This window comes from Microtus oregoni, unplaced genomic scaffold (assembly GCF_018167655.1).
Source record: "Microtus oregoni isolate MIOR12 unplaced genomic scaffold, Mior012 000029F_ref0000214, whole genome shotgun sequence".
Classification (NCBI taxonomy): Eukaryota; Metazoa; Chordata; class Mammalia; order Rodentia; family Cricetidae; genus Microtus; species Microtus oregoni.
In genome coordinates, this window is record NW_024543088.1 from 21750472 (window position 1) to 21775805 (window position 25334).

Consider the following 25334-nt stretch of genomic DNA (forward strand, 5'->3'; position numbering starts at 1 on the left):
CTACTATATTCTGCTTTAAAGAGGTAATCAGCACAGTGAAACAAAGACAAATGCACATCTGCCTGAGCCTAGGAACTGTCCCGTGATAGTCGGACTTCATGACTAGGCACTGATGCCATTCTAGTTTTAATTCTCCACAGACAAGAAAGTGAAGGGAAGTATCTTCCTTCATTTGTGTCCTAGTTAGAATAAAAAGGTACAGATAATTGTCAACTGTTGCAATAGAGAATAAAAGCATAAAACCAGAAGTAAAGTATTGCAAGGTATTTTATTCCTCCCATATGTATTTGCTTGAAATACTAGAGTCAGCACATCTTTAGAGAGAGGCATTTTCTGTGATGGAACTTATTGTATAGTTTTTCTTTTTTCTTTTTCTTTTCTTTTTTTTTGTTCTTTCGAGACAAGGTTTCCTTGTGGGTTTTGTCCTGGAACTAGCTCTTGTTCCTATAGACCAGATTGGTCTCAAACTCACAGAGATCCTCCTGCCTCTGCCTCCTGAGTGCTGGAATTAATGGTGTGCACCACCATCACCCGGCTTCATTGTATAGCTTTTAAAAAGTATAAAACTATGTATTATATCTTTAATATAGAATGTTATTACAATATTATATATAATATATGTTGTATAATATATACTATTATATACATAACATATTATATAATTACTTTATAAATATATCCTATGTTATATATAAGTAATATATAATATAACCAATATACTATATATTATATAAATGTTAAAATATAATAATATAGATGAATGGTATAGATAAAATAATCTCTTCTCTGACATTAGATTAACATACTGCTCCTTAGGGAAGATATGGTGATGTGATAAATCTGAGTGATATTGTATATAATCTCATTATAAGATTGTAAGTACTGTTGCAGATGTGTTTAGTCAGATGAGTTCATGCTGAAGCACAGTGAGTCCCTGTGTTTCCTAAGATGGCTCTGAGAACATGTGGAGGTAGCATGGGATTGATATGAAGACTGATGTGTGTGTAGGGCGCTGTAGCTGCTGACCAATGATAACCTAAGATTGTCCACAAATAACAGGGACAAAGAGGGAAGGAAGAGGCCATAGGGCGCTTATCTCAGTGTGTCTGTTTTCAAAACTGGCCTCCAAAAAAAAAAACATGTGATAACACAAGTCGCTTGTATTAACTCTCTGTTTATAGGTTTGTATGTTGTTGCTGCCTTCTCAAAGAACTAACAAACTGGGCAATAATTTGTAATGTATTTGTTAATTTGTGCACATTTCTTTAATCTTAACTCCCATCTTACTAACAATTCTGTTTAGTATCGACATGCAATTTTCAAAAATTTTTATATATAATGCATTAAGAGAGTCATATAGTATAATATTTATCATTCTAAACACTAATATTCATCAGTCTGTCTCTGTGGGTCAATCTTCTGAGGAACCGAGTAGAGAGAATAAGTCTGGATTCTTGGGCATTCTGAGAAGAGACTTATAGAGTAAATTTCTCTGTCCTCAGCATAAGTAGAAAAAGTCCTTGAATAAAGAGATCCTTACAAATTAAAGTATACAACGTTGGTTCTCCAATTTTCTAATGCTCTTACTCCTTAATACATTTTCTAATTTGGTGGTGACCCCACCATAGATTTTTTCATTGCTGTTTCATAACTGTAATTCTTCTATTGTTATTTATCATAATGCAATATTTAATGAATAGGATATCTGCTTTATGACATCTGTCCTGTAGGGGTTATAAATCATAAGGTAAGAACACTGGTCTACATGGTGTTACAACTGGAAAGAAGAAAACTAAAGAGAAGATGCAAAAGTCAGCCTCAGAGGAGGTAACTGCTTCTGACCTTGACCAGAAATGCTTAGTAGAAAAAGCCTTGGAAAAGTATGGTCCTCACAGACATGATAGACCTAAACCTACTTAGTGGGGGTTCCATATGTTCCAGTGAAAGATCTGGAGACTCTAAGCTGAGATAAGAACATCTACTTCTTTGTTACATCTACTTTCTTATTCATGATCTACTAGGCCCTGCAGCTGTGCTACTGTGGTCTCTTGCACAGATTCAGGAAGGAAGTGACACCCAAAATTTGATAACATAAACACCTAAGAAAGAGTTTCTTGACCAAGACAAATTTGCATATTTGTAGGAAGGGCCCTGTCAGATCTCTGAGAAATGTTGAAGTATAAGACAGACCCACACCATGTTTGTCTCAGCAGAGCTCAGTGGTGTCTGCACCATGGCCTGGATTCCTCTCCTCTTCTTCCTCCTTCATTGTACAGGTCAGTAGAATCATCTGCACCATGGTGCTAGTTTAGGAAAACCAACTGACAATAAAGTATATTCTCTCCTCTTCTCTCACCTCAGGACATAATACATTTCTTTATTTCCAGGGTCTTTCTGCCAGCCTGTGCTGACTCAGTCATCCACAGTCTCTGCCTCACTGGGAGCCCCAGTCAAACTGACCTGCACCTTGAGTAGTGATCACAGCACCTATGGTATTGCATGGTACCAGCAACAGCCAGACAGGGCTCCTAAGTATCTGATGTATGTTTACAGTAATGGAAACCATGGCAAAGCAGATGGGATCCCTGATCGCTTCTCTGGCTCTAGCTCTGGAGCTCACCGCTACTTAAGCATCTCCAACATTCAGCCTGAAGATGAAGGTGACTATTACTGTGGTACAGGTGATAGCAGTGGGAGAACACAGTGGCCCAGATAGATGAGGAAGCATGACAGAAACTGTTTTCCTCTTTTGCTAGCAAGGCTAAACTATGGTTTTGAAAAGGATCATCTGAAGTTTTTACTTATCACACTCCTTGATATTTTCCTCTTATTAACTCAAGGGGTTAGATCATAGTTCTAGCTCCTGAGCTACTTGTGAAAGAGAAGAAAGGCAAGGATTTTACTGAGAACACTGCTCTATAAAATTAATGCCTATGAAAATGAAATCTCATGTGTAGAGGGCTGAGGAGGTGAGAACATTCTTTTTTATTATTATTATTGAGAAAAGGAGGAAAAAAACAAGTTTCCACCTCCTCCCAGCTTCCCATTTCCCTCCCCCTCCTCCCACCCTATGCACCCTCCTCCCACCCTTCTCCCCCTCCCTCCACTCCTTTCCCCCTCCCTCTCCAGTCCAAAGAGGAGTCAGGGTTTTCTGCCCTGTGGTAAGACCTAGGACCACCCGCCTCCGTCCATATCTAGGAAGGTGAACATCCAAACTGGCTAGGCTCCCACAAAGCCATCACATTACGTAGGATCAAAACCCCGTGCCATTGTCCTTTGCGTCTCATCAGCCCTCATTGTTCGCCATGTTCAGAGAGTCCAGTTTTATCCCATGCTTTTTCAGTCAAAGTCCAGCTGGTCTTGGTGAGCTCCCAAAAAGATGAACATGGGCTGTACTCACTCATAATTGGTTTCTAGCCATAAATAAGGGTCACAGAGTCTACAATAGGTGAATCTAAAGAAGCTAAGTAAGAAGGGAAACCCAAGGAAAAACATATAGTTATCCTCTTGGCTATGGGAAGTAGACAAAATTGCCGGGGAGAAAACTGGGATCTTGGGGGTGGTGTGGGATGGGGGTAAGGGGAGATGGGGAGAGAAAAGTTAGAAGGGGAGGAGGTCGGGCCTTGGGAAAACAGGAGGATTGGGATAAAGGAAGGTTGGACAGGGGAGCACAGAACCACAATTCTTAGTTAAGGGAGCCACTTTAGGGTTGGCAAGAGACCTGACCCTAGAGGGGCTCCCAGGTGCCCAAGTCGAGGTCCCCAGTTAGTTCCTTGGGCAGTTGAGGATAGGGACCCTGAAATGACCCTATCCTAGATCAATACTGACGAATATCTTGCATATCATCATAGAACCTTCATCTGGTGATGGATGGAGATAGAGACAGAGACCCACACTGGAGCACTGGACTGAGCTCCCAAGGTCCCAATGAGGAGCAGAAGGAGGGAGAACATGAGCAAAGAAGTCAGGACCACGAGGGATGCACCCACCCACTTAGACAGTGGAGCTGATCTATTGGGAGAACATTCTTTTTTGAAGTTAAAGAATTGAGTTTAAGATTCTAGCTTTTACTCATCAATGTTCACAGTAATGTCTATTTGTTGTAAGATGACTTTCTTCTCACAGGCTCTAATTGTTTTTACTCCAGCAAATTGCTGAGAAGTACAGTGAAAGAACATTTATGAGGCAGGGTGATAGGGCTCCCTAGACTCATTACAAAATAATAAAAAAGTCATAATGGCTGAGCATTATTTTTAAATGTACATGCACTTTTCCTTATTGTTCCAGAACTCCTCTTACTTTCACAGATATTTTGAGGAAGGATAAAACCACCCATATGATTTAGTCTCTGCCAAAATTCTTACATGTGACTCTTCTATATCAGCATAAAGTCCTTCTGTTGTCCAGACTGAGTCCATTTTCAAAATCTCATATTAGATTTAAAATAACCAATGACATTACATAACAACATGCATAGAAAACAAAAGCAAAACAACAAACAAACAAACAAATTCCACAAATTTATTATAAGTGGATTGTATTTTGAGTGTATCAGAGCATCATTGTTTTGTATAGGATTTCAATGAGAAGGCCAGGATTATACTTGCTTTACTGGAGAAATCTCTGAAACCCAACTTGTTGAACAGACGAAGTTGGGTGCATTCAGGGCAGTACAGTTGTAGTCATTGTTGAGCAGAATCCTACATCAGGCCCTATGGTAGGAGGTACTGTTAGATCACAATCACAAAACAGCCAATCCTGTTTGAAGATAGATTATGTTGGGTTTTCCCACCTTTTTTAGCCCTTACTTAGAATTGCATAACCCTTTTTTCCCCAGTTTGGTTATTTCTTTATAAGGTGACCAGAGCCCCAAGACTGCCTTTTTCTAGTACTCTGTGTTTCTTCATTATTCCCCTAAAGCTCACTTCCCTTTCAAGTGACAGATTGTACACTGTATTAGTTCTTTTACTATTAATTTGATAAAACCACACAACAAAGGCAACTCTGCTGTAGGAATTCCTGTAGCCAGTAGCCTTTAAGTTACCTACCCAATCGAGAGTGGCCTCATATACTATATATACTGATGTAAAGCATGTGTCTGGCCTCTCTCTTTGTTTTCCAGCTGCTGTGATTGGTTGCTGTTCATTGGTTGAGCAGAGATTTGATCTGTGGGTCTACCCCTAAATAAATAACCTTTTATTATACTCAATTATATTCTGAGCTAGTGCAGGGTTGCATTTTTAGCATCCTTCATCATCTGGCGCCCATATGAATTCAGACTCCACACCTACAGGGTGAATGGCCTAAAGGCCTAACTGGTCCATGGTCCTGAAAGTCTCCCACTTCCACCCACCTTTATTGATTTTACATGAGCAAATTTTTGTAAAAACACGTGCCACAGCAAAGCTAATTGCATGCAGCAACTTGAAAATTTCCCAAGCTCCTGCACAACTCCTCCACTGCTGCATTCCCTCCAGCATTCCCTGCTGTGTGATGACTTACACAGCTTCTACACAGCTTCTTGTTTGTACTCCCGACTCCTGAGTTCTGGTCTTCTCGCTCTGTGTACAGTATTGATATAATTGCTTTTAATTTGTCAAGTAAAGCATATTTCTCAGTATTTAGCCAGCACCAAGGAAGGGGAAACCTAAGCAGCTCAGGACTGTTGCTGGCACCAGGTTGTGCCACTAGTCACAACTTGGCAACCAGTACACCTGCTGGACACTAAAGATTGTTACACCTAAAACAATTTACCAGATCTCATAACAGGTAATTAATAAATCAATAAGCTCAAAAGTTATATAATGGCAGATAACATTATTCTTGAAACTTTTAGTAACTTTTTTGCTAATACTATGGATTGTGTTCTGCAAGGCTAAAATGGTTATTGTGACACATTCATTTATTGGATATTGGTACTCAGTTTTTTCTTCATATTGTACCTTTAAAAACATGGTTTGACAATAGGTGCAAAGAATGTGACACTTTTAGAAATAATACAATCTTTATAGACTGATACTAATCTATTAAAAGGAAAATTCAACACTCTGGAGAAGGACACAGCCAATTTGACAACCAAAATCCAGTCTATGACAGAGGGTACTCAGACATTGTCTGAGAGAATTCATACTATTGAATGTATTAATTAGACTCTGTCAAAGGGCTATGATAGTTTGACTGATATAATGTCTCTCTAGGAAGGTAATATGCATGCTATAAAAATGATGTGCAAGGATGAGATATTGTCTCTACTGGACAGACTTCATACCTTGGAATCCTTAATGAGGGCATTCGAACAAAATACTAGACAAGAGATCTAGACTTTACAAAAGGCAGTAGTAGATTTGAAAAGATTGAGGAATTTATCTAATTTGATGACCAGGGACAAAAGGTACAAAGACAAAATTTAGCCTCATCAGTATGTACCAAACTCTGGGATAGCTTATCCAGAGTTATACTGGCCTTTCTGGGGATATCATTAGAAAGAGTATCTGGCACAAAATACCCCAAGGTGGCCAAAGAATATATATGGGAGCCTATACATATGGCTGATCTAAAAGAAATTAAACAAGCAATTGTATCTCATGGAATACATTTGTCTTTTGTTAGAGAAATGGCCAAAATGTAAACTTCCAGTAACAAAGCAACACCACAAGACTGGACTCAGTTAATCTCAGCAGTTCTAGAAAGTGTACTGCAGTTGCTTTGGCAGTGCTATTGGAGAGAAGAAGCTAAATTTTTAGACTAACAGGGAAAGGCAAAAAGATTGTAGATTTCCCAAGATCAAATTCTGGGCAAGAGATTTTACTCTGATCTTTAGGACCAAGCTCTTTACAATGAACACACATTGTTCCTGTGTAACACAGCACATTCAAATTCTTGTGACAGGATTGAGGAACTAGGAAAGAGAGCTAAATCGTATATTGGGGTTGAACATGATCTGAGAGAAACTTTTAGAGACTTTTTACAAAGATTAACTAAGGGGTAACTGACCCAAAAGTTAGACATATAATAATTTAATCTTTCACTTATGAGAATGCCACCTTAGAATGTAAAAGAGACTTTGGGCCTGTAAAGATCAGATCAGTACCCATGGATGATTGGACCTTGCATTCAATGAATGTTGAGACACTTGACTATGATACTGAAGCTTGGGTAGGAGAAGCAGTTTCCAATGGTATGAAGAGACATCAAAATACTAAATGTTTAAATCGTGGTATAGCGGGACATCTGAGAAGTGATTGTAAACAAAATTTTCTAGGAATAATGAAAGAATAGGAGGACTCAGACTTCAGGTATATGTAGAAAGTGTGACAAAGGCAAACATTGGACCAATGAATGTAGGTCAACAAAAAAAAAAAAAAAGAAAAGGCAATCCAATACCATTGGGAAATACAAGCCAGTCATTCCCAGCTACTGTGTAGAGCATGTTTCACCAGGAAAATTTAAAAAATCTACTGCCAGCAACAAAAACTACAGAGAAACCCTGTTTTGAAAATAAAAGTAAAATCCACTGCCTACTGTAAGAACAATACTGGTTAGGATGATGGAATAAAGGTGGAGGATGAGTCAAAAGCTCCAGCAGGACATAGAAAATGTATATTCTAGCAGATTTATATAAATGATCAAAGACCAAATCTAAGAGTGTGTATAAATGGCATTTTTATTGAAGGCCAACTAGACACAGGTGTGGATGTAAGTATCATTACTCCAGAATCTTGGAATCCAAATTGGCCTCTTCAAGAGGTAGATGTTCAGTTCCTAGGAATTGGAACTCTATCTCAGGTGAAACAAAGCATGGGATTGGTAGAATATGTAGGACCATAAGGGTAAAAAGGAAGACTGAGGCCATATGTAGCTAATATTGCAGTCTATTTGTTGGGTCGTGACCTATTGCAGCAATAAAATACCCAAATTAATATTCCTGCAGCCCCTAAAACTTGTGTTTCTGTTTTAAATGTTAGAAAGTATAAATGTCGGACACCAGCCATTCAGGCTGTACTAGAACATAATGCAATTAATAAACTTTCAGAGGTACTAACAGCCCTGTCTTTAAAATGGTTAAGTGAGAGAGCAATATGGGTTAAACAGTGGCCTGTAATTGAAAAAAAAGTTGATGGCTCTAGAACAGCTGTTAGAAAAGCAACTAGACACTCACCATATTGAAGAGTCACCAGCCCTTGGAATTCTCTTGTATTTGTTTCTATAAAGAAATCCAGAAAATAGAGAATGGTGACAGAACTTAGAGCTATCTGCAAGGTTATTCAATGATAAGCTCTCTATAGTCTGCAATTCCTCTGCCTTCTCTATTACCAAAAGGATGGCCTCTCATAGTTTTGTTTTGTACAATTGTTTCTTGTAGCATGAGGGCCTGCTTGATGGAGTTTCTGTCCTGCCCAGTTCCCGCAGTCATTAGGTTCCAAAGAATCACACAGAGGTCTCCATAATTTATAAACTGATTGGCCCATTAGCTCAGGCTTCTTATTAGCTCTTGTGGCTTATATTAACCCATTATTCTTATCTCTGCTAGCCACATGGCTCAGTACCTTTTTCAGTGGAGCAGGTCACATCCTGCTTCTTTGGTGATCTGGGCAGAACTGGGAGAAGAATGGGCTTCCTTCTTCCTAGAATTCTCCTGTTCTCATTGCCCTGCCTCTACTTCCTGTCTGGTTGACCCATCTATACTTCCTGCCTGGCCAATCAGCGTTTATTTAAAACATAATTGACAGAATACAGACAATTCTCCTGCACCACTTCCTTCACTACACATTTACAAGAAAAGAACAAAGAGCTCTGTCCAGTGATCCAATGTGGGTGTCTGTCTCTAGCTTCATCCATCGCCAGATGAAGTTTCTATGGTGATATGCAAGATATTCATCAGTATGGCTATAGGATGGGGCCATTTCAGGCTCCCTCTCCTCAGTGGCCCAAGGATCTAGCTAGGGACATCTCCATGGACACCTGGGAACACCTCTAGAGTCAAGTATCTCGTCGACCCTAAAATGGCTCCCTTAATTAAGATATATACTTCCCTATTCCCATATCCATCCTTCCTCCATCCCAATCATCCCATTCCCCCAAACTCTTCCCATCCTCCCCTTCTCACATTTTTCTCCCCATTTTCCCTTACCCCCACCCCATCCACACCCCCAAGTTTCCAATTTTTGCCTGGCAATCTTGTCTCCTTCCAATATCAGGAGGAAAACCCTATGTTTTTCTTTGGGTTTACCTTCTTATTTAGCTTCTCTAGGATCTCATATTATAGGCTCAATGTCGTACCCACTGAGATGGTGGGGCTGATCTAATGAAAGCTCACGAAGGCCAGCTGGATAATGGAGCATGTGATCAAACCAGACTCCCTGAACATGGCTGACAAGGAGGGCTGACTGAGAAGCCAAGGACAATGGCACTGGGTTTTGATCCTACTGCATGTAATGACTTTGTGGGAGCCTAGTCTGTTTGGATGCTCACCTTCCTAGTCCTGGTTGGAGTGGGGAGGACCTTGGACCTCCCACTGGCCAGGGAACCCTGACTGCTCTTTGGACTGGAGAGGGAGGGGAAGGGGGATGGGGGTAGCGGAAGGGAAATGGGAGGGGGGAGGACGTGGAAATTTTTAATTAAATAATAAAAAAAGGAAAAAGAAAAGAACAAAGAAAAATTTACCTTCACAGTGCCTAGTTATAATAATTCTCAGCCTACTAGGAAATATCAATGGACCATCCTTGCACAGGTAATGCTCAATAGCCCCACCCTGTGCAATATTTTGTCAGAAAGGCATTGAAAATTATGCATAGGCAATTTCCTAGGTTTATAATCTATTATTACATGGATGACATTTTTCTTATCTGATTCAAATGTAGAAATTTTAGAAAGTATGTTTGGTGCTCAATTCAGCAGCACATATACTAAAATTGGAACACTAACATGATGATTAGCATGGGCCCTGGGCAAAGATGACACACAAATTCATGAAGCCTTTCATATTTTTATATGTAACCACAAACCCATCTTTACAGAAAGTAGTAGAAGGAAAACCACAACCCAAGGAAGCAAACAAAACCCACAAAAGCACAGACATCTGACAACCCTCCACAAACACAACCCAATGAAGGGAAACACACAAACACTACCACCAAAAAATAACTGGTGGTAACAACCACTGGTCATTAATATCATTTAATATCAATGGACTCAATTCACCTATAAAAAAGCACAGGTTAAGAGAATGGATAAGAAACAGGATCCAACATTCTGCTGTTTACAAGAAACACACCACAACCTCAAAGTCAGATGCTACCTCAGAGTAAAGGGTTGGGAAAAGGTTTTCCAATCAAATGGACCTAAGAAACAACAGGGTGTGGCTATCCTAATGTCTAACAAAATTGACTTCAAACTAAAATCAATGAGAAGAGATGGAAAAGGAGACTTTATACTCATAACAGGAACAATTCCTCAAGATGAAGTCTCAATCCTGAATATCTATGCCCCTCATATAAAAGCACCCACATATGTAAAAGAAACATTGCTAGAATTCAAATCACTCATCAAATCCTTCACAGTAATAGTAGGAAATTTCAACACTCCTCTATTGCCAATGGACAGGTCTACCAGAAAGAAACTTAACGGAGAAAAAAAAGAGAATTAACAGATATAATCAATCAAATGGGCTTAACAGACATATATAGAATATACAACCCAAACAGGAAAGAAGAAACCTTCTTCTCAACATCTCATGGAACCTTCTTGAACATTGATCACATACTCAGTAACAAAGCAAACATTCACAGATAAAAAAAAATGGAATAATTACCCGTGTCTTATTGGATCACCATGGAGTAAAGTTAGAATTTAACAACAATTCCACCTCCAGAAAGCCTACAACCTCATGGAAATCGAACAATCAACTACTGAACCACTCCTGGCTCAAGGAAGAAATACAGAAAAAAATTAAAGTCTTCCTTGAATTCAACAAAAATGAAGACACAACATACCCAAACCTATGGGACACTATGAAAGCAGTGCTCAGAGGAAAGTTCATAGCACTAAGTGCCCACATAAAGAAAACAGAGAAAGCTCACATTAGAGACTTAACAGCATACCTGAAAGCTCTAGAAAAAAAAGTAGACTTACCTAGGAGGAGTAGAAGACTGGAAATAATCAAACTTAGGGCTAAAATCAGCAAAACAAAAACACAGAAAACAAACCAAAGAATCAATGAACCAAAGAGCTGGTTCTTTGGGAAAATCAACATGATTGACAAACCCTTATCCAAACTAATCAAAAGGTAGATAGAGAACACTTAAATTAACAAGACCAGAAATGAAAGGGGTGTCGTAACAACAGACACTGAGGAAATTGAGGGGATCATTAGGTCTTACTACAAAAGCCTATATGCCACAAAATAGGAAAATGTAAAAGAAATGCACATTTTTTTGATAAATACCATATACCAAAGTTAAATCAAGACCTGATGATCAATTTAAATAGACCAATAAGTCATGAGGAAGCTGTTCTCAAAAACCTTTCAACCAAAAAAAAAAAAAAAAAAAAAAAAGCAGCCCAGGACCAATTGGATTTAGTGCAGAATTCTACCAGAACATCCAAGAAGAGCTAATACCTATATTCTTTAATGTGTTCCATGTAATACAAACAGAAGTCATTACCAAACTCTTTTTATGGAGCTACAGTTACCCTGATAGCAAAACCGCATAAAGACACAACCAAGAAAGAGAATTACAGACCAATTTCACTCATGAACATCAATGCAAAAATTTTCAATATAATTCTGGCAAACTGAATCCAAGAACACATCAAAAAATCATCCATTATGATCAAATAGGCTTCACCTCAGAGATTCAGAACTGGTTCAACATACGAAAATCTACCAATGTTATCCATCGTATAAATAAACTGAAATAAAAAAAAATCATAGTATCATTTCATTAGATGTCAAAAAAGCATTTGAGAAAATTTAACACTCCTTTATAATAAAGGTCTTGGAGAGATTAGTGATACAATGATCATAAATAAATATAATAAAAGCAATATACAGCAAGCTAAAAGCTAATATCAAATTAAATGGAGAGAAACTCAAAATGATTCCACTAAAATCAGGAACAAGACAAAGCTGTACACTCTCTCCATATCTCTTTAATATAGTGCTTGAAGTTCTAGCAATGGCAATAAGACAACATAAGGAGATCAAGAGGATTCAAATTGGAAAGGAAGAAGTCAACTTTTGTTAGTTGCAGATGATATGATAGTGTATGATATGGGTGACCCCAAAAACACTACTAGAGAACTCCTACAGCTGATAAATTCCTTCAGTGATGTGGAAGGATACAAGATCAACTCAAAAAAATTAGTAGCCCTCTTATACCAAAGGATAAAGAAAGTGGAGAGGGAAATCAGAAAAACATCACCTTTCAAGATAGCCACAAATAGCATAAAGTATCTTGGGGTGGCACTAACCAAGATAGTGACAGATCTATTTGAAAAGAACCTTATGTCTTTGAAGAAAGAAATTGAAGAGGATACCAGAAAATGGAAGGATCTTCCATGCTTTTGGATTGGTAGGATCAAAATAGTAAAAATGGCAATTCTATCAAAGGCAACCTATAGATTCAATGCATCCCCATGAAAATCCCAACAGAATTCTTCGCAGACCTTGAGAGAACAATAATCAACTTTATATGGAAAAACAAAAAACTCAGGATAGCCAAAATAACCTTATACAATAAAGGAACTTCTGAAGGCATTACCATCCCTGATATCAAACTCTATTACAGAGCTACAGTATTGAAAACAGCTTGGTATTGGCATAAAAATAGAGGCATTGGCAAATGGAATCTAACTGAGAACCCAGTCATTAATCCATAAACCTATGAACATCTGATTTTCTACATAGAAGCTAAAATTATCCAATGGAAAAAAGCAAGCATCTTTAACAAATGGATCTGGTAAAACTGGATGTCAACCTGTAGAAGAATGAAAATAGATCCATATCTCTCACCATGCACAAAACTCAAGTCCAAATGGATTAATGACCTAAATATACATCCAATCATACTTAACTTTATAGAAGAGAAAGTGAGTAATAGCCTGCAACATATGGGCATAGGAGACCACATCTTACATATAACTCCAGTAGCACAGACAATAAGAACATTGATGAATAAATGGGACCTCCTAAAACTGAAAAGCTTCTGTAAAGCAAAGGACACAGTCATTAAGACAAAAAGGTAACCTACTGAATGGGAGAATATCTTCACCAACCTTATATCAGACAAAGGTCTGATCTCCAAAATATATAAAAAACCTCAAGAATCTAGACATTAAAACTCTAAATAACACAATTAAAAATGGGATACTGAAGTGAACAGAGAATTCTCAACAGAAGTTCAAATGTCCAAAAGATACTTAAGGACATGTTCAACTTCCTTAGCTATCAGGGAAATGCAAATCAAAACAACTTTCAGATACCATCTTACACCTGTCAGAATGGCTAAAATACAAAACACCAATGACAACTTAGGCTAGAGAGGATGTGGAGTAAGGGGAACACTCATCCATTGCTAGTGGGAGTGCAAACTTATACAACCACTTTGGAAATCAGTGTGGCAGTTTCTCAGAAAATTGGGAGTCAACCTACCTCAGGATTCAGCAATGCCACTCTTGGAAACATACCCAAGAGATGCCTAATCATACTATAAAAGCATTTGTTCAACTATGTTCATATCAGCATTATTTTCACTATCCACAATCTGAAAACAACCTAGATGCGCCTCAATGGCAGAAAGGATAAAGAAAATGTGATACATCTACACATTAGAGTACTACTCAACAGGGAAAACAAAAACATCTTGAATTTTGCATGCAAATGGATGGAAATAGAACACACTGTCTTGAGTGAGATAATCCAGACTCAAAAAAATGAATATGGTATGTACTCACTCATTAGTGGACTCTAACTATAAACAAAGGCCGTTAAGCCTATAGTTCACAAGGCAAACCCAACAAAAAACATATATAGATCCTCCTGGAAATTGGAAGAAAACAAGATCGTCGGGCAAAAGTTGGGAGCATGGGGTTGGAGATAGGGGTGAAGGTGGGGATGGGTGAAGGGAAGAGGGGGACATAGAAGGGAGAAGGGAGCCATTTTAGGGTTGGCAAGAGACTTGGCTCTAGAGGGGATCCCAGGTGTCTACAAGGATGTCCCAGCTAGGGCCTTGGGCAGCAGCAGAGAATGTGCCTGAACTAGTTTTACCATGCTATCACACTGATATTATCTCGAATATCACCACAGAATCTTCATCTGGTGATGGATGGAGATAGAGACAGATACCCTCATCAGAGTAACAGACTGAACTCCCAAGGTTCAGTTGAAGAGCAGAAGGAGGGAGAAGAAGAGCAAGGACCATGATGGGTAGGTCCACTCACTGAGACAGCATGCCTTATCTAATGGGAGCTCACCAAATCCAGCTAGACTGGAACTGAACAAGCATGTGATCAAACAAGACTCCCTGAATATGACTGCCAATGGGAGCAGAATGAGAAGCCATTGATAATAGCACTAGGACCTGTTTCTACTGCATGTGCTGGCTTTTTGGTTCCCTTGTCCATTTGGATGCTACCTTCTTAGGCCTGGATGGAGGACTTCCTACAGGGCAGGATATCCTCCCCTCTCTTAAGGAGGGAGGGAAAGGGAGGAGAGTGAAAGGGGGAGCAGGTGGGGAATGGGAGGAGGGGAGGAAGTGTAAATTTTTGAATGGAAAAAAATGTGAGCAGAGAAGTAACCTTAGGCAGGATAGGTAAGGTAGATACCTGACCAGTGTGGTTTCTAGGCCAGGAGTGGTGTCCTTCTGTAAAAGAACTCAAAATGGCTTAGTCTGTAGGAATGCATGGGGTTGCCGATAGGTGGATACAGACAATGAGAAAAGAAAAGCCCAAGATAATCTAAATTTAACCAAGGTAGGTCTTAGTGAGCTGTTTTTGATGAATCCATTGGCCCTCTCAATCTTTCACAAAGATTGTTGACAGTACGAGATATTGAATTACCAGGAAAAGTTGAGGCCTTCAGACAAGATACTCAATGACTCTGGAAGTGAAGGCTGTGCTGTATTCCATTTGGATGGTCTGTGGCATGTCAATCAAGGGATGCTGTGCTCAAAGAGTTTTAGAGCTACCACATCTATTGTTTTCCTGGATAGCAGAAATGCCTCGATCTATCCTGTAAAGATGTCAACAAGATTTAGGGAATAATGGTGCTTTTTTTGAATGGGCTTGTGGGTGAAGTCAACCTGCCAATCCTTGCCCAGTTGGTGACCTCAGAACTGGTGTAAGGTCTGTTGTAGCTGGAGGGCTCCCTGACTGCTAGCATTGGCACAAATCTTGTGGGAGGTACTGATTTGTAAAATAAGGACTTGAAAATGCTTGGGGTCAAAGAAGGGCTCTAGAGATTGATATTAGTTTCCTCCAGGCCAAATTCCTTGACACAGTTGTTAAATTTTTTTTTAAAAAAAGGTGTGAGATGGAGACACCATTGTCACTGGGCTCTCTTTAGTGCCTTTTATTGAAGGAAAGGACTAGAGAATGTGGAAGGAAGGGAGAGACCAGACTTGAGAGACGTGAGAGGCAAAGGAGAGGAAGAGACAGAGACAGAGACAGAGACAGATACATGGACAGAGTGGCTACAACAGTTCAGTTATATCCCATCATAAAAGGTGGCCTTTTGCCCATCTGCCCCCTGTCTCTCTGTCTTAGTGTCTCTCTGTAACTTGAGATAGTACGGTAATGCTGAAAAAGCTTCCATGTAGTCCTGTTAGTGTCATAAAGAACCTAAAGTCTGGGAACAGTAAAATCCACAGAAATTTAAGTATTTCTGAACACTATTTGTAGCTATCAAAACTCTATTTGTGAGGGCTAACACTTTGAAGCTCTGAAATTCCAGTCCAATAATAGCATAGAAAAGGGAGAGACGTTTGAAACTTCTTTACATACCATTTGTGGGAGGTTATAACTGAAAGCCGCTTATCCTTTGCAAGGAAGCCTACAACCAGGCAGATCTGTCTGTGTGTGGAAGCAGGTCAGGACTGTCTCTCTTGAAGGTATAGGAATGGATGACTTTGGTATCTTTATAATTCTCCTTCCAGAGATAGTATAGGAAGAGTGAAGAGAAATTCAGGTAAGACTTAATCAGATGTTCTCCATCTAAATATAGAGTTCAAATTTCCAGATCTACATATAGAATGTTCCCTTTTCTGCAAATGATAATTTCAGAGATATACTACCAATTAAAATGTATAAGTTATAAACAGAGTTACATTTACACACTTTTTTTTTATTGTCATTGACCTATGTGACTTTTCTGTCCCTGTACCTCTTCCATTTTGGAGTTACATTAGCCTGTTAACAAATGGCAACTTACTTTCTGTATTAAATTGTTTTACAACACCAAAAGGGGCCTAAATCCCTATTGAGAAATGGTCCTGATATGTAGAAATTGTTAACTCTTTAGGAATGTCCTGTGTGATGTTTTGCAAGAGCAAAGGTAACATTGTAAAAACCTTCCAGCCTGCAGCAGGTGTGACATGAATGCAGTCATTTGTTTTTAAATCCCCAGCCTCCTTACTCTTTCCCAGGCAGGAGCCTATTTTACATACTTACTGTACTCTTAACTCATTTAATAAAGGTATATGATTTGTAACCTTCCTCTATAAAATATTTCAGAAAAATAAATAATTGAGTATAGCTAAATAAAAGATACAACCAAAGTAATTGACTAACCAATTAAAGTAGTACTAGGCTTTATAAAACTATGCTTCAGAATGAAGAGAGGATTTGCCACTATGCTGTTATAGTATATTTACACAACATAATAGATTCATTGATATAGCAAGTCTGTGTTAAAACTAATTTTACGTGTGGGAGAGCTGCATAATTTTAAAGTATTTTGGGTAGCTGGAGAGAAGGTTCAGTGTTTAAGAGCACATACTGATCTTACAGTAGATTCAAGTTCATCCCTTGCACTTATGTAGGGTATTTATCACTGTCTTTAATTTCAGTTCCTGGGAATCCAGCAGCACTGACCTCTGTGCGTGTCGTGTGTGTGTGTGTGTGTGTGTGTGTGTGTGTGTGTGTGTTTTCACATTCACACATAATTTAAAAAAAATAAATCAAAAAGCAAAACAAATCTAAAACTTATTTTCAGGAATCTACAATTAGGGAATAGAAACTTATACCGAAGATATTGGAAGTAAGTATCTACAGCTGAGCAGGAGGCACTGTGTACTTCTCAGAAACCTACAAGACCCGAAGATAACTACAAACTGGAATTAAATCTCTTTGGCCAAGTTCACACCCACAATTAGAGGTTACAGCACAACAGGTGTTTCCTCAGAGTAGTGCCTCCCTCCCTGGGAGTAGAATTGTGCCCTGGGCTGAAGAGATGTAATTTAGTTGTGATGATGACAGTAAAAGACTCATACTGCACCAAGTCACCATTTTCCCAATACCCGGAAAACCCCAAAGACCAGCAGCATCCGTTGATCCTGGGAACTCTGGAGATTTAAAGCAGGACCTGGATGCCTGTCTCATTTCTCCATCTTTCCTCCTTTTCTGTCAAGTTCCCTGGAGACTCAAAAAGTCCTGCCTTGGAATGACTGCTATCCTTACTTGCCTCATTCTTACACATAACAGCTGTTTCTTTCAGAATCTCCTTCCCAAGCTATGGTGACACTGAGGAATGAGGGTCTCTAGCAGTTACTCATCGCCTCTTTACACACTGATTCCAAGAGTTGCCTGACCATGCCTCTAGGCTTTGATTCATCACACTATTCTTTCACTTTTTACCTTAAATATAATCTTGTTCTAGGGCTTTAGGGTTACAAGACTGAAGCCAGTGCTGAAGGCTACTGCATGCTACACTACAGTGGTGCTCATCACAGTGAGACACAGATGGAGACAACAAATGCACATTTTCTTGAGCCTGAGTATAAGCCCTGTTGTGCAATAGTAGGATTCCATGAAGAGGCACTGTTGTCATCCTAATTTTACCTCTCTATAGGTAACAATGTGAAGGAAAGTATCTTCCTTCATTTGTGAAAAGTGGAAATATTTATCAACTGTTGCAATAAAGAATAAAAGCATAAAACCAGAAGTAAAGTATTTTATTCCTCCCATATGTATTTGCTTGTAAGACTAGAGTCAACAGGTCTCCAGAGAGAAGAATTCTCTGTGATGTTCTTTCTACAACTAAATCAAAGTGAAGTAACAGTTTATTCACATTTCATAACTATTGGTATATTAGTTTTCATTTGAAGAAAAAGAAATTCATTCTATAGCTTTTAAAAGATTTGAAATTATATGTATTATAACTTAAATACATAATATATAAATTATAATATAATTGTTATATTGATATATTATTTTCTCATATATAATTAACATATTATATAATATAATTACTATATTGTATCAAATAATTTCTTCTCTGACTTTAGGTTAACAGATTTCTCCTAAGGGAAATATGGTGATGCAACAAATTCCATACCACTGTATATAATCCTATTATAAAATTCTAAATACTATTGAAGATGTGTTTAGTCAGATGAACTCATGCTGAAGCACAGTGAGTCCCCTAGACTTACATAGGATGTCTCTGAGAACACAGGGAGGTAACATTGGATTAACATGAAGACTGATGTGCATATATAAGACTTTGTACATACTGATCCATGATCACCTAAAATTGTTCACAGACTACAGGAACAAGAAGGAAAGAAAAAGATGCAGTAGGGTGCTGAGCACAGTGTGTCATTTTGCAAGTCTATCCTCAAGAGATCAGTATGAGATAAGACAAGCCTCTGAAATCAACCCTGTGTTTGTAAGTTTGTATGTTGTTACTGCCATCTCAAGGAAATAACAAACTGGGTAACAATTTGTAAAGTATTTCTGAATTTGTGAATATTTCTTTCATCTTGATTCACTTTTTATTTCTAAAGATATTTGCACATTGACTCATATTTCTTCCTTTATGAATGCAACTACAGTCCAATATTAAACAATTTTTCAGTCATCACTTATAAATATATTTCTCCTCTTTCGATATTTTAGTACTGTAAGCAAGGAGACAGTAGTACAGCTTCTAGAAGATGCCTTTTTTATAGTGGCATCCACCTGTAAATGTTTGATCACATAAGTATTTACCTTGTTATTAGAAACTCAATTTTGAAAACTTGATAAACTGTATGACACCAAAGGACATGCCTGTCATTTTTAGTGGGAAATTTTAAAAAAGTTAATTCTGTCATATAAAGCACAGATTAAAAGTCAGGAAGTTCTTTCGTTCCATGTGTTGGTAGGAAACATTATGTAGAAGAATATTGAAAAGTTCATGTTGCAGGAGGCCGCTAGTTTGATTTCTGGCCACGTAACCCCTAAATAACCACAGAGAAACTGTATTAATTAAATCACTGCTTGGCCCATTAGCTCTAGCTTTTTATTGGCTAACTCTTACATCTTAATTTAACCCATCTTCGTTAATCTGTATATCACCATGAGATTATGGCCTACCAGCAAAGTGTCAGCATGTCTATCTCCAGTGTCGACTCCACGGCACCTCTCCTACTCTGCCTTCCTTTTCCCAGCATTCCATTTTGTTTTCCCCACCTACCTAAGTTCTGTCCCATCAACAGGCCAATACAGTTTCTTTATTCATCAATGATATTCACAGGATACAGAGTGAAATCCCACATCAAGTTCATATACCAAACCACACAGTTTGTACCTGTGTTATTTCAAGACTTATTAAAAATCAAGGTGCACGTGGATCCTGTATATATGGGTCTGAATCAGTGTCCAGCATCTTTCACTTATGAATTCCTATATTTTTAAGAAATTCACATCAATATTTGAATGTCAATAATACCAAAGAAGTGTCAATATAAAATTAAAACCACAGAAGGGCAGAAAAGAGTAACAAAATCATCACGAAAGAATCAAAAGATTTTAAAATGTTTGTTTATTTATTGATTGATCTACATATTTATTAATGATTAATTAGTGTGTGAAAATTCCACAGCATAAGGGTGACAATTAGGGAACAACTTGTGTAAATCGTCTCTTTTTTCCACAAGGATTGTTTCAGGAATCAACTCCCATTGGAAGGTTTGACACATGCTCTAACATACTGAGCCATCTTGCTGTTTAGAAGGGTCTGAGTTGGATACAATTCATAGTTTCATGCATGTATTCAATCAGGAACAGCAGATCCTTAGCTTCTTTCTTTGCCTTCCTCCTTTTCTCCCTTTATATCTCCTTCCTTTCTATTTCTCTCTTTCTATTCTTTCATTCTTTATATGTCTTTCTATTGATTATTTCAATTAACATTTTGTCTTCAGATTATTTCATTTTTAAAAACATCTTTCATACCTTATATTTTGATCATATTCTTTCCATTATCCCAACTCTTCCCAGACCCTCTCAGCTCTCTACCTTCCCAACTTCATGGACTTTCTCTTTCAAACAAAACAAAACAGAAAAACCATGAAAAACAGAGCAAAAACAACAGAAAAAGAAAAACAAAATAGACAAAGTTAAATGGGAAAATCAACCAGACAAAATATAACACAACAAAACAAAAAGTGTGTGTGTGTGTGGGCATACAAACACAGACATATAATACACACACACACACACACACACACACACACGCACACCATGGAGTCTGCTTACTTTGACTAACTACTGCTGGTTATGGTGCCTGCCCTGGAGTGTGTTTGGTATTTCAGTCACACTCTAGAAGAGATAACTGATTTTTTCTTTCCCAAGCTATCTACTTTAAATAAACTCATGGCTAAGGTTGTGCCTACTTGCCCACTTCTATTTTTGCAGTGGTGGCATTTTTTTTCTGTTTGAATCTGTGCTCTTTTTGTATGCTTGCTTTCATAGTCTTTGTGAGTACACAAGAGAATCAGCCCTGTTGTGTCTAGAAGATGCTATTTCATTGGAGTCATCCATCACATCTGGCTCTTAAGCTCTTTCCACCCATCTCGTCTTCTGAATATTCCCTCAGCCTGGTAGATAGGCATTTGATAAAGACAGATAGTTTCTTTAATCATGCATGAGTTAAAAGACACCTGAGAAAACACACATGGTACTAACATCCATGTCACATCACCCCATTCTCCCGTGTGACTTCTGCTGTCATAATACATTGATTCTTGCCTTCAATTCAGAGCTGTTCCCTTTGTGAACATCTATTCATCTAAAGATCTGTCTGTTAAATATAATATTTTAATATAACATAAGTAATAGGCAGATTTACATGAGTATTTTTGGAAACCATTAAACACCGTCATTCTTCATTAATACACTCCAATCCTTACTTAAATACAAATACACGCACAGTGTGTTCATTCTGCAACTTTTAAAAATAATTCTGTTTTGTATTGCCATGTGATTTTCAAAATTTTTATTTATAATGCATGAAGAGGTCATGCAGCATAATATCTATAATCCTAAACACTAATATTCATCAGTGTGTCTGTATGGATAAATATGCTGAGAAGCCAAGTAGAAAGAATAAGCCTGTCAATTTGAGCATTCTTGGAAGGGTCTCATGGAGTAAATTTCTCTGTCCTCAGAATAAGTAGGAAAAGCCCCCAAATAAAGAGTTCCTTATAAACTAAAGTCTACAACTTTGGTTCTCAAATTTCCTAATGCTGACTCCTTAATACAGTTCCTCATTTAGCGGTGATCCCCAACAATAGAATTACTCATTGCTATTTCTTAGCCATAATTTTCCTACTGTTATTTATCATAATGTAATATATGATCAACAGGATATTTCATATGTGACCCCTGTCCTGTCGGGGTCATAACCTACAGCTTAGGAACACTGGTCTATGTAGTGTTTCGACTGAGGAGAAGCAAACAAATGAGATTATGTGAAAGTCAGTCTCAGAGGGGGAAACCCATTCAGACCTTAATAAGAAAGAGCTTAGTAGACAAAGCCATTGGGAAGTATGGTGGTCCCTGACATGACAGACCTAAACCTGCTTAGTGGGAGGCCATTGGTTCCACTGAAGAATCCGGAGACTCTGATGTGAGAATAAAAACATCTATCTCTTGTGACTGCTCATGATTCAATAGACCCAGCAGATGGGGCTACAGTGTTCTCTTGGGCAGCCTCAGGAAGGAAGTGACACCCAGATTTTGATGGTACAAACACCAAAGAAGGAATTTTGATTATCAAGATGAATTTGCATGAAGGGCCCTTTCAGTTCTCTGAGAAATGTTAAAGGAGAAGAGAGACCCACACCAGGTCTGTATCAGCAGAGCTCAGTGGTGTTAGCACCATGGCCTGCATTCCTCTCCTCTTCTTCCTCCTTCATTGTACAGGTGAGGAGAGTCATCTGGACCTTAATGCCAGTTGAGGGAAACCAATTGACATCAAGGTATATTCTCCCCTCTTCTCTCATCCCAGGAGGTAATGTGCTTTTTTATTTCTAGGGTGTTTCTCCCAACCTGTGTTGACTCAGTCACCCTCAGCCTCAGCTTCTTTGGGAGCCTCAGTCAAATTGACCTGCACCTTGAGTAGTGAACACAGCACCTATAGCATTGGATGGTACAAGCAACAGCCAGACAAGGCTCCTAAGTATCTGATGTATCTTCACGATAATGGAAACTATGGCAAGGGGGATGGGATCCCTGATCGCTTCTCTGGCTCCAGCTCTGGGGCTCATCGTTACTTAAGCACCTCCAACATTCAGCCTGAAGATGAAGCTGACTATTTCTGTGGTGTAAATTATTACACTGGAGTACAATATGGATGAACACAGTGAACCAGATAAATGAGGAAGCAGGACAGGAACTGTTTTCTACTCTTGCTTTGAAGGCTGGCCTATGGTTTTGAAAAGAATCATCTGAAGTTCTTAGCTATCTTCTTCCTTGGATATTTTCTCCTTATTAAGGAAGGAGATAGACCATAAGTCTAGCAATTTACCTGAGCTCCTTGGAAAAGAGGGGAAAGGCAGAGATTGTATAGAATGTACTTCTATGTAAAAGTGATGACTATGTAAAATCAAATCTCATGTGTATAGAGCTGAGGAAGTGAGAATATTCTATAAAATTGTAGCAGGGGACTGAAGGCTCTCACTGTTACTCACCAAAGTTCACGATATTGTCTATTCTTTGTAAGATGCCTTCTTGTCTCATACTCTAAATGTTTCTTTTAACTCCAGTAAATTGCCAAGAAGCACATTGTAATAATATTTGAGAGTTCAGGGCCCTAAATACTCATGATAATAAAAACAGTCATGTCTTAACATTTTTCTTGCATGCCCATGAACTTTTCCATGTTTCTCGTGACACCCCTTCTTTACTTAGTAAGCCTTCCCAGAGACTAATATAACCACCATATAGCTTAGTCTCTGCCAAAATTCTTACTTGTTACTTTTCTATATCAGAAATTAGGCCTTCATATGTCCACACTGAGACCATCTTTAAAGAATGAAATCACAAGAATCAAATTACAAAAAGACAAAACAAAAACAAAAAACAAACAACAAACAAAATCCCACAAAATTCCTATAAAGGGATCTTATTCTGAGAGTATCAGGACAACATTCTTTTGTATAGTCATTCAGTGAAAAGATCAGAAGAATTACAGTTGCTTTCTGGAGAAGCCTCATAAACTCAACTTGTAGAACAGAATCCCACATCAGGGCCTATGGGCTGTTAAGGGATTTTGTTCAATTAGTTCTGTTCATGTTGTCTTCAGTTGTACAACTTTACTTCAGCTTACGTAGAGCAACAGATAATCTTGGCAATAGCCTGGATTATATACTGCTTGTTTTTTGACTTTTGGCCAACAACTCAATTATATCTAACTCATTTCTGACACTGGAGGTTTCATTTGGTGACTAGAGTTGTCTAGTTGAGGCTTTTTTTCTCACCATTATTTGATGATCCACACAGATTTATTTTATACATATGTAATTATTTTAAGGAGCTTCTACTGTAGTGGGTTTCTCCATGACCTCTGTAATGTCCCTCATTGTTAGCTGTCTCTACCCCATTCCCTCCTGGTTCCTCTTCTCATCTCCTCTACCTTTAATCCTCCCATTTTCAGTCACTCCACTTGGTTAATTCATAGGCATACATTCTATTTCCCCTTTCTCAGGGAGAGACTTTTGTAAGTGGGAATTTATCATAGTCATTGTATGTGGCGTTAACAAAAGAATGTAACAGTTGTTTGTTACTATAACTAGAGTAAAAGCTAAGTGTATTAATGTTTATTGAAAGTAACTGTACCCTTAAGAAATCATAATAGACAATGCTGATTGTTTTCTATAATGTATAGAATTGCTTTATTTAAAGAGTGTTTCATCTGTTGCCTGAATTTGGTCAGAAGACAATTGAGGTACACTTGGAGGTCTTGAATTATTGGGTACTGCAAACAGTACACAGTAATAACTAAAGTTGGGCATATATAATCATTGTATTCACAGAACGTATTGAATAGATCAAATGGGCTTTGCTATGAGGAACTTGTTGTACTACAGATATAATCTGTGTGTGCAATGAATATACATGCTTCTGAACTAAGGTTCAAGGTTGGTTCAGTTTATAGAAGCTGTTCCTCTGTGCTGCCAGAGATCCTACAATTGCATCCTGGGGCACTCTCCTTCTTTAAATGACTCACACAGTACAAAACACCCAATACTTTTTCCCCCCAGATCCTTACTACATCCCTATCTTCTATGTTATATTGATTGCAATATGCTTATCAGACTAGCAACTAACACACATTTTATGTGAATACATACAATATTTGTCTATCTATGACTTTGTACCTGACTGATAACAATTTTCTTCTAGCTCTATTATTTCACCTTCAAAATTCATTGTTTCATTTTTAAAGCTGAGAAATATTCAACTGTATAAATTTAAAACATTTTATTTATCAATTCATTGGTTGTTGGATATTGTTTCCAGTTATGCCTGTTATGATAGATGAACAATAAATAAGGATAAAACTTTTGTGAAGGCTCTGGATTACCCAATTCTTTCCTCAATCTGTTATTTGCATATTGAAAAGATATAGAATTTTGTTTGTTGATTTTTTTCCTGTTACTTTGCTGAAAGATTTTTATCACATTGACAAATAGACTTATTCTGAATAACCCTCCCTGTTTGTGTGTACTCAATCCCTTTCAGTTGTCTTACTTATTCAGAAAAGTCTTAGGCATGGATAGAGTGGAAATCTTGTGTTTTCCCTTATTTTAGTAGAAATGCTTTGAATTTCTTACCATTTGGGTTGATGTTGTTTG

General features: G+C 38.1%; 2 protein-coding genes, 1 non-coding gene and 2 gene segments (V, D, J or C); all 5 read left to right on the forward strand.

Moving 5' to 3' along the window:
- Positions 1–25334, forward strand: part of LOC121464736 — a 994671-nt gene that overhangs the window by 771150 nt on the left and 198187 nt on the right.
- LOC121464737 (immunoglobulin lambda-1 light chain-like) overlaps positions 1–25334 on the forward strand; it is an 840936-nt gene that overhangs the window by 620884 nt on the left and 194718 nt on the right. The window lies entirely within an intron of this gene.
- LOC121464628 (zinc finger protein 345-like) overlaps positions 1–25334 on the forward strand; it is a 218511-nt gene that overhangs the window by 78880 nt on the left and 114297 nt on the right. The window lies entirely within an intron of this gene.
- Positions 2216–3908, forward strand: LOC121464742. The segment is given in 3 exon segments: positions 2216–2276; positions 2388–2660; positions 3852–3908. Coding segments are annotated over 3 exon segments (345 nt in total).
- LOC121465201 lies at positions 9882–9988 on the forward strand. Its single transcript, XR_005976631.1, has one exon. It is a non-coding gene; the product is annotated as a U6 spliceosomal RNA (small nuclear RNA).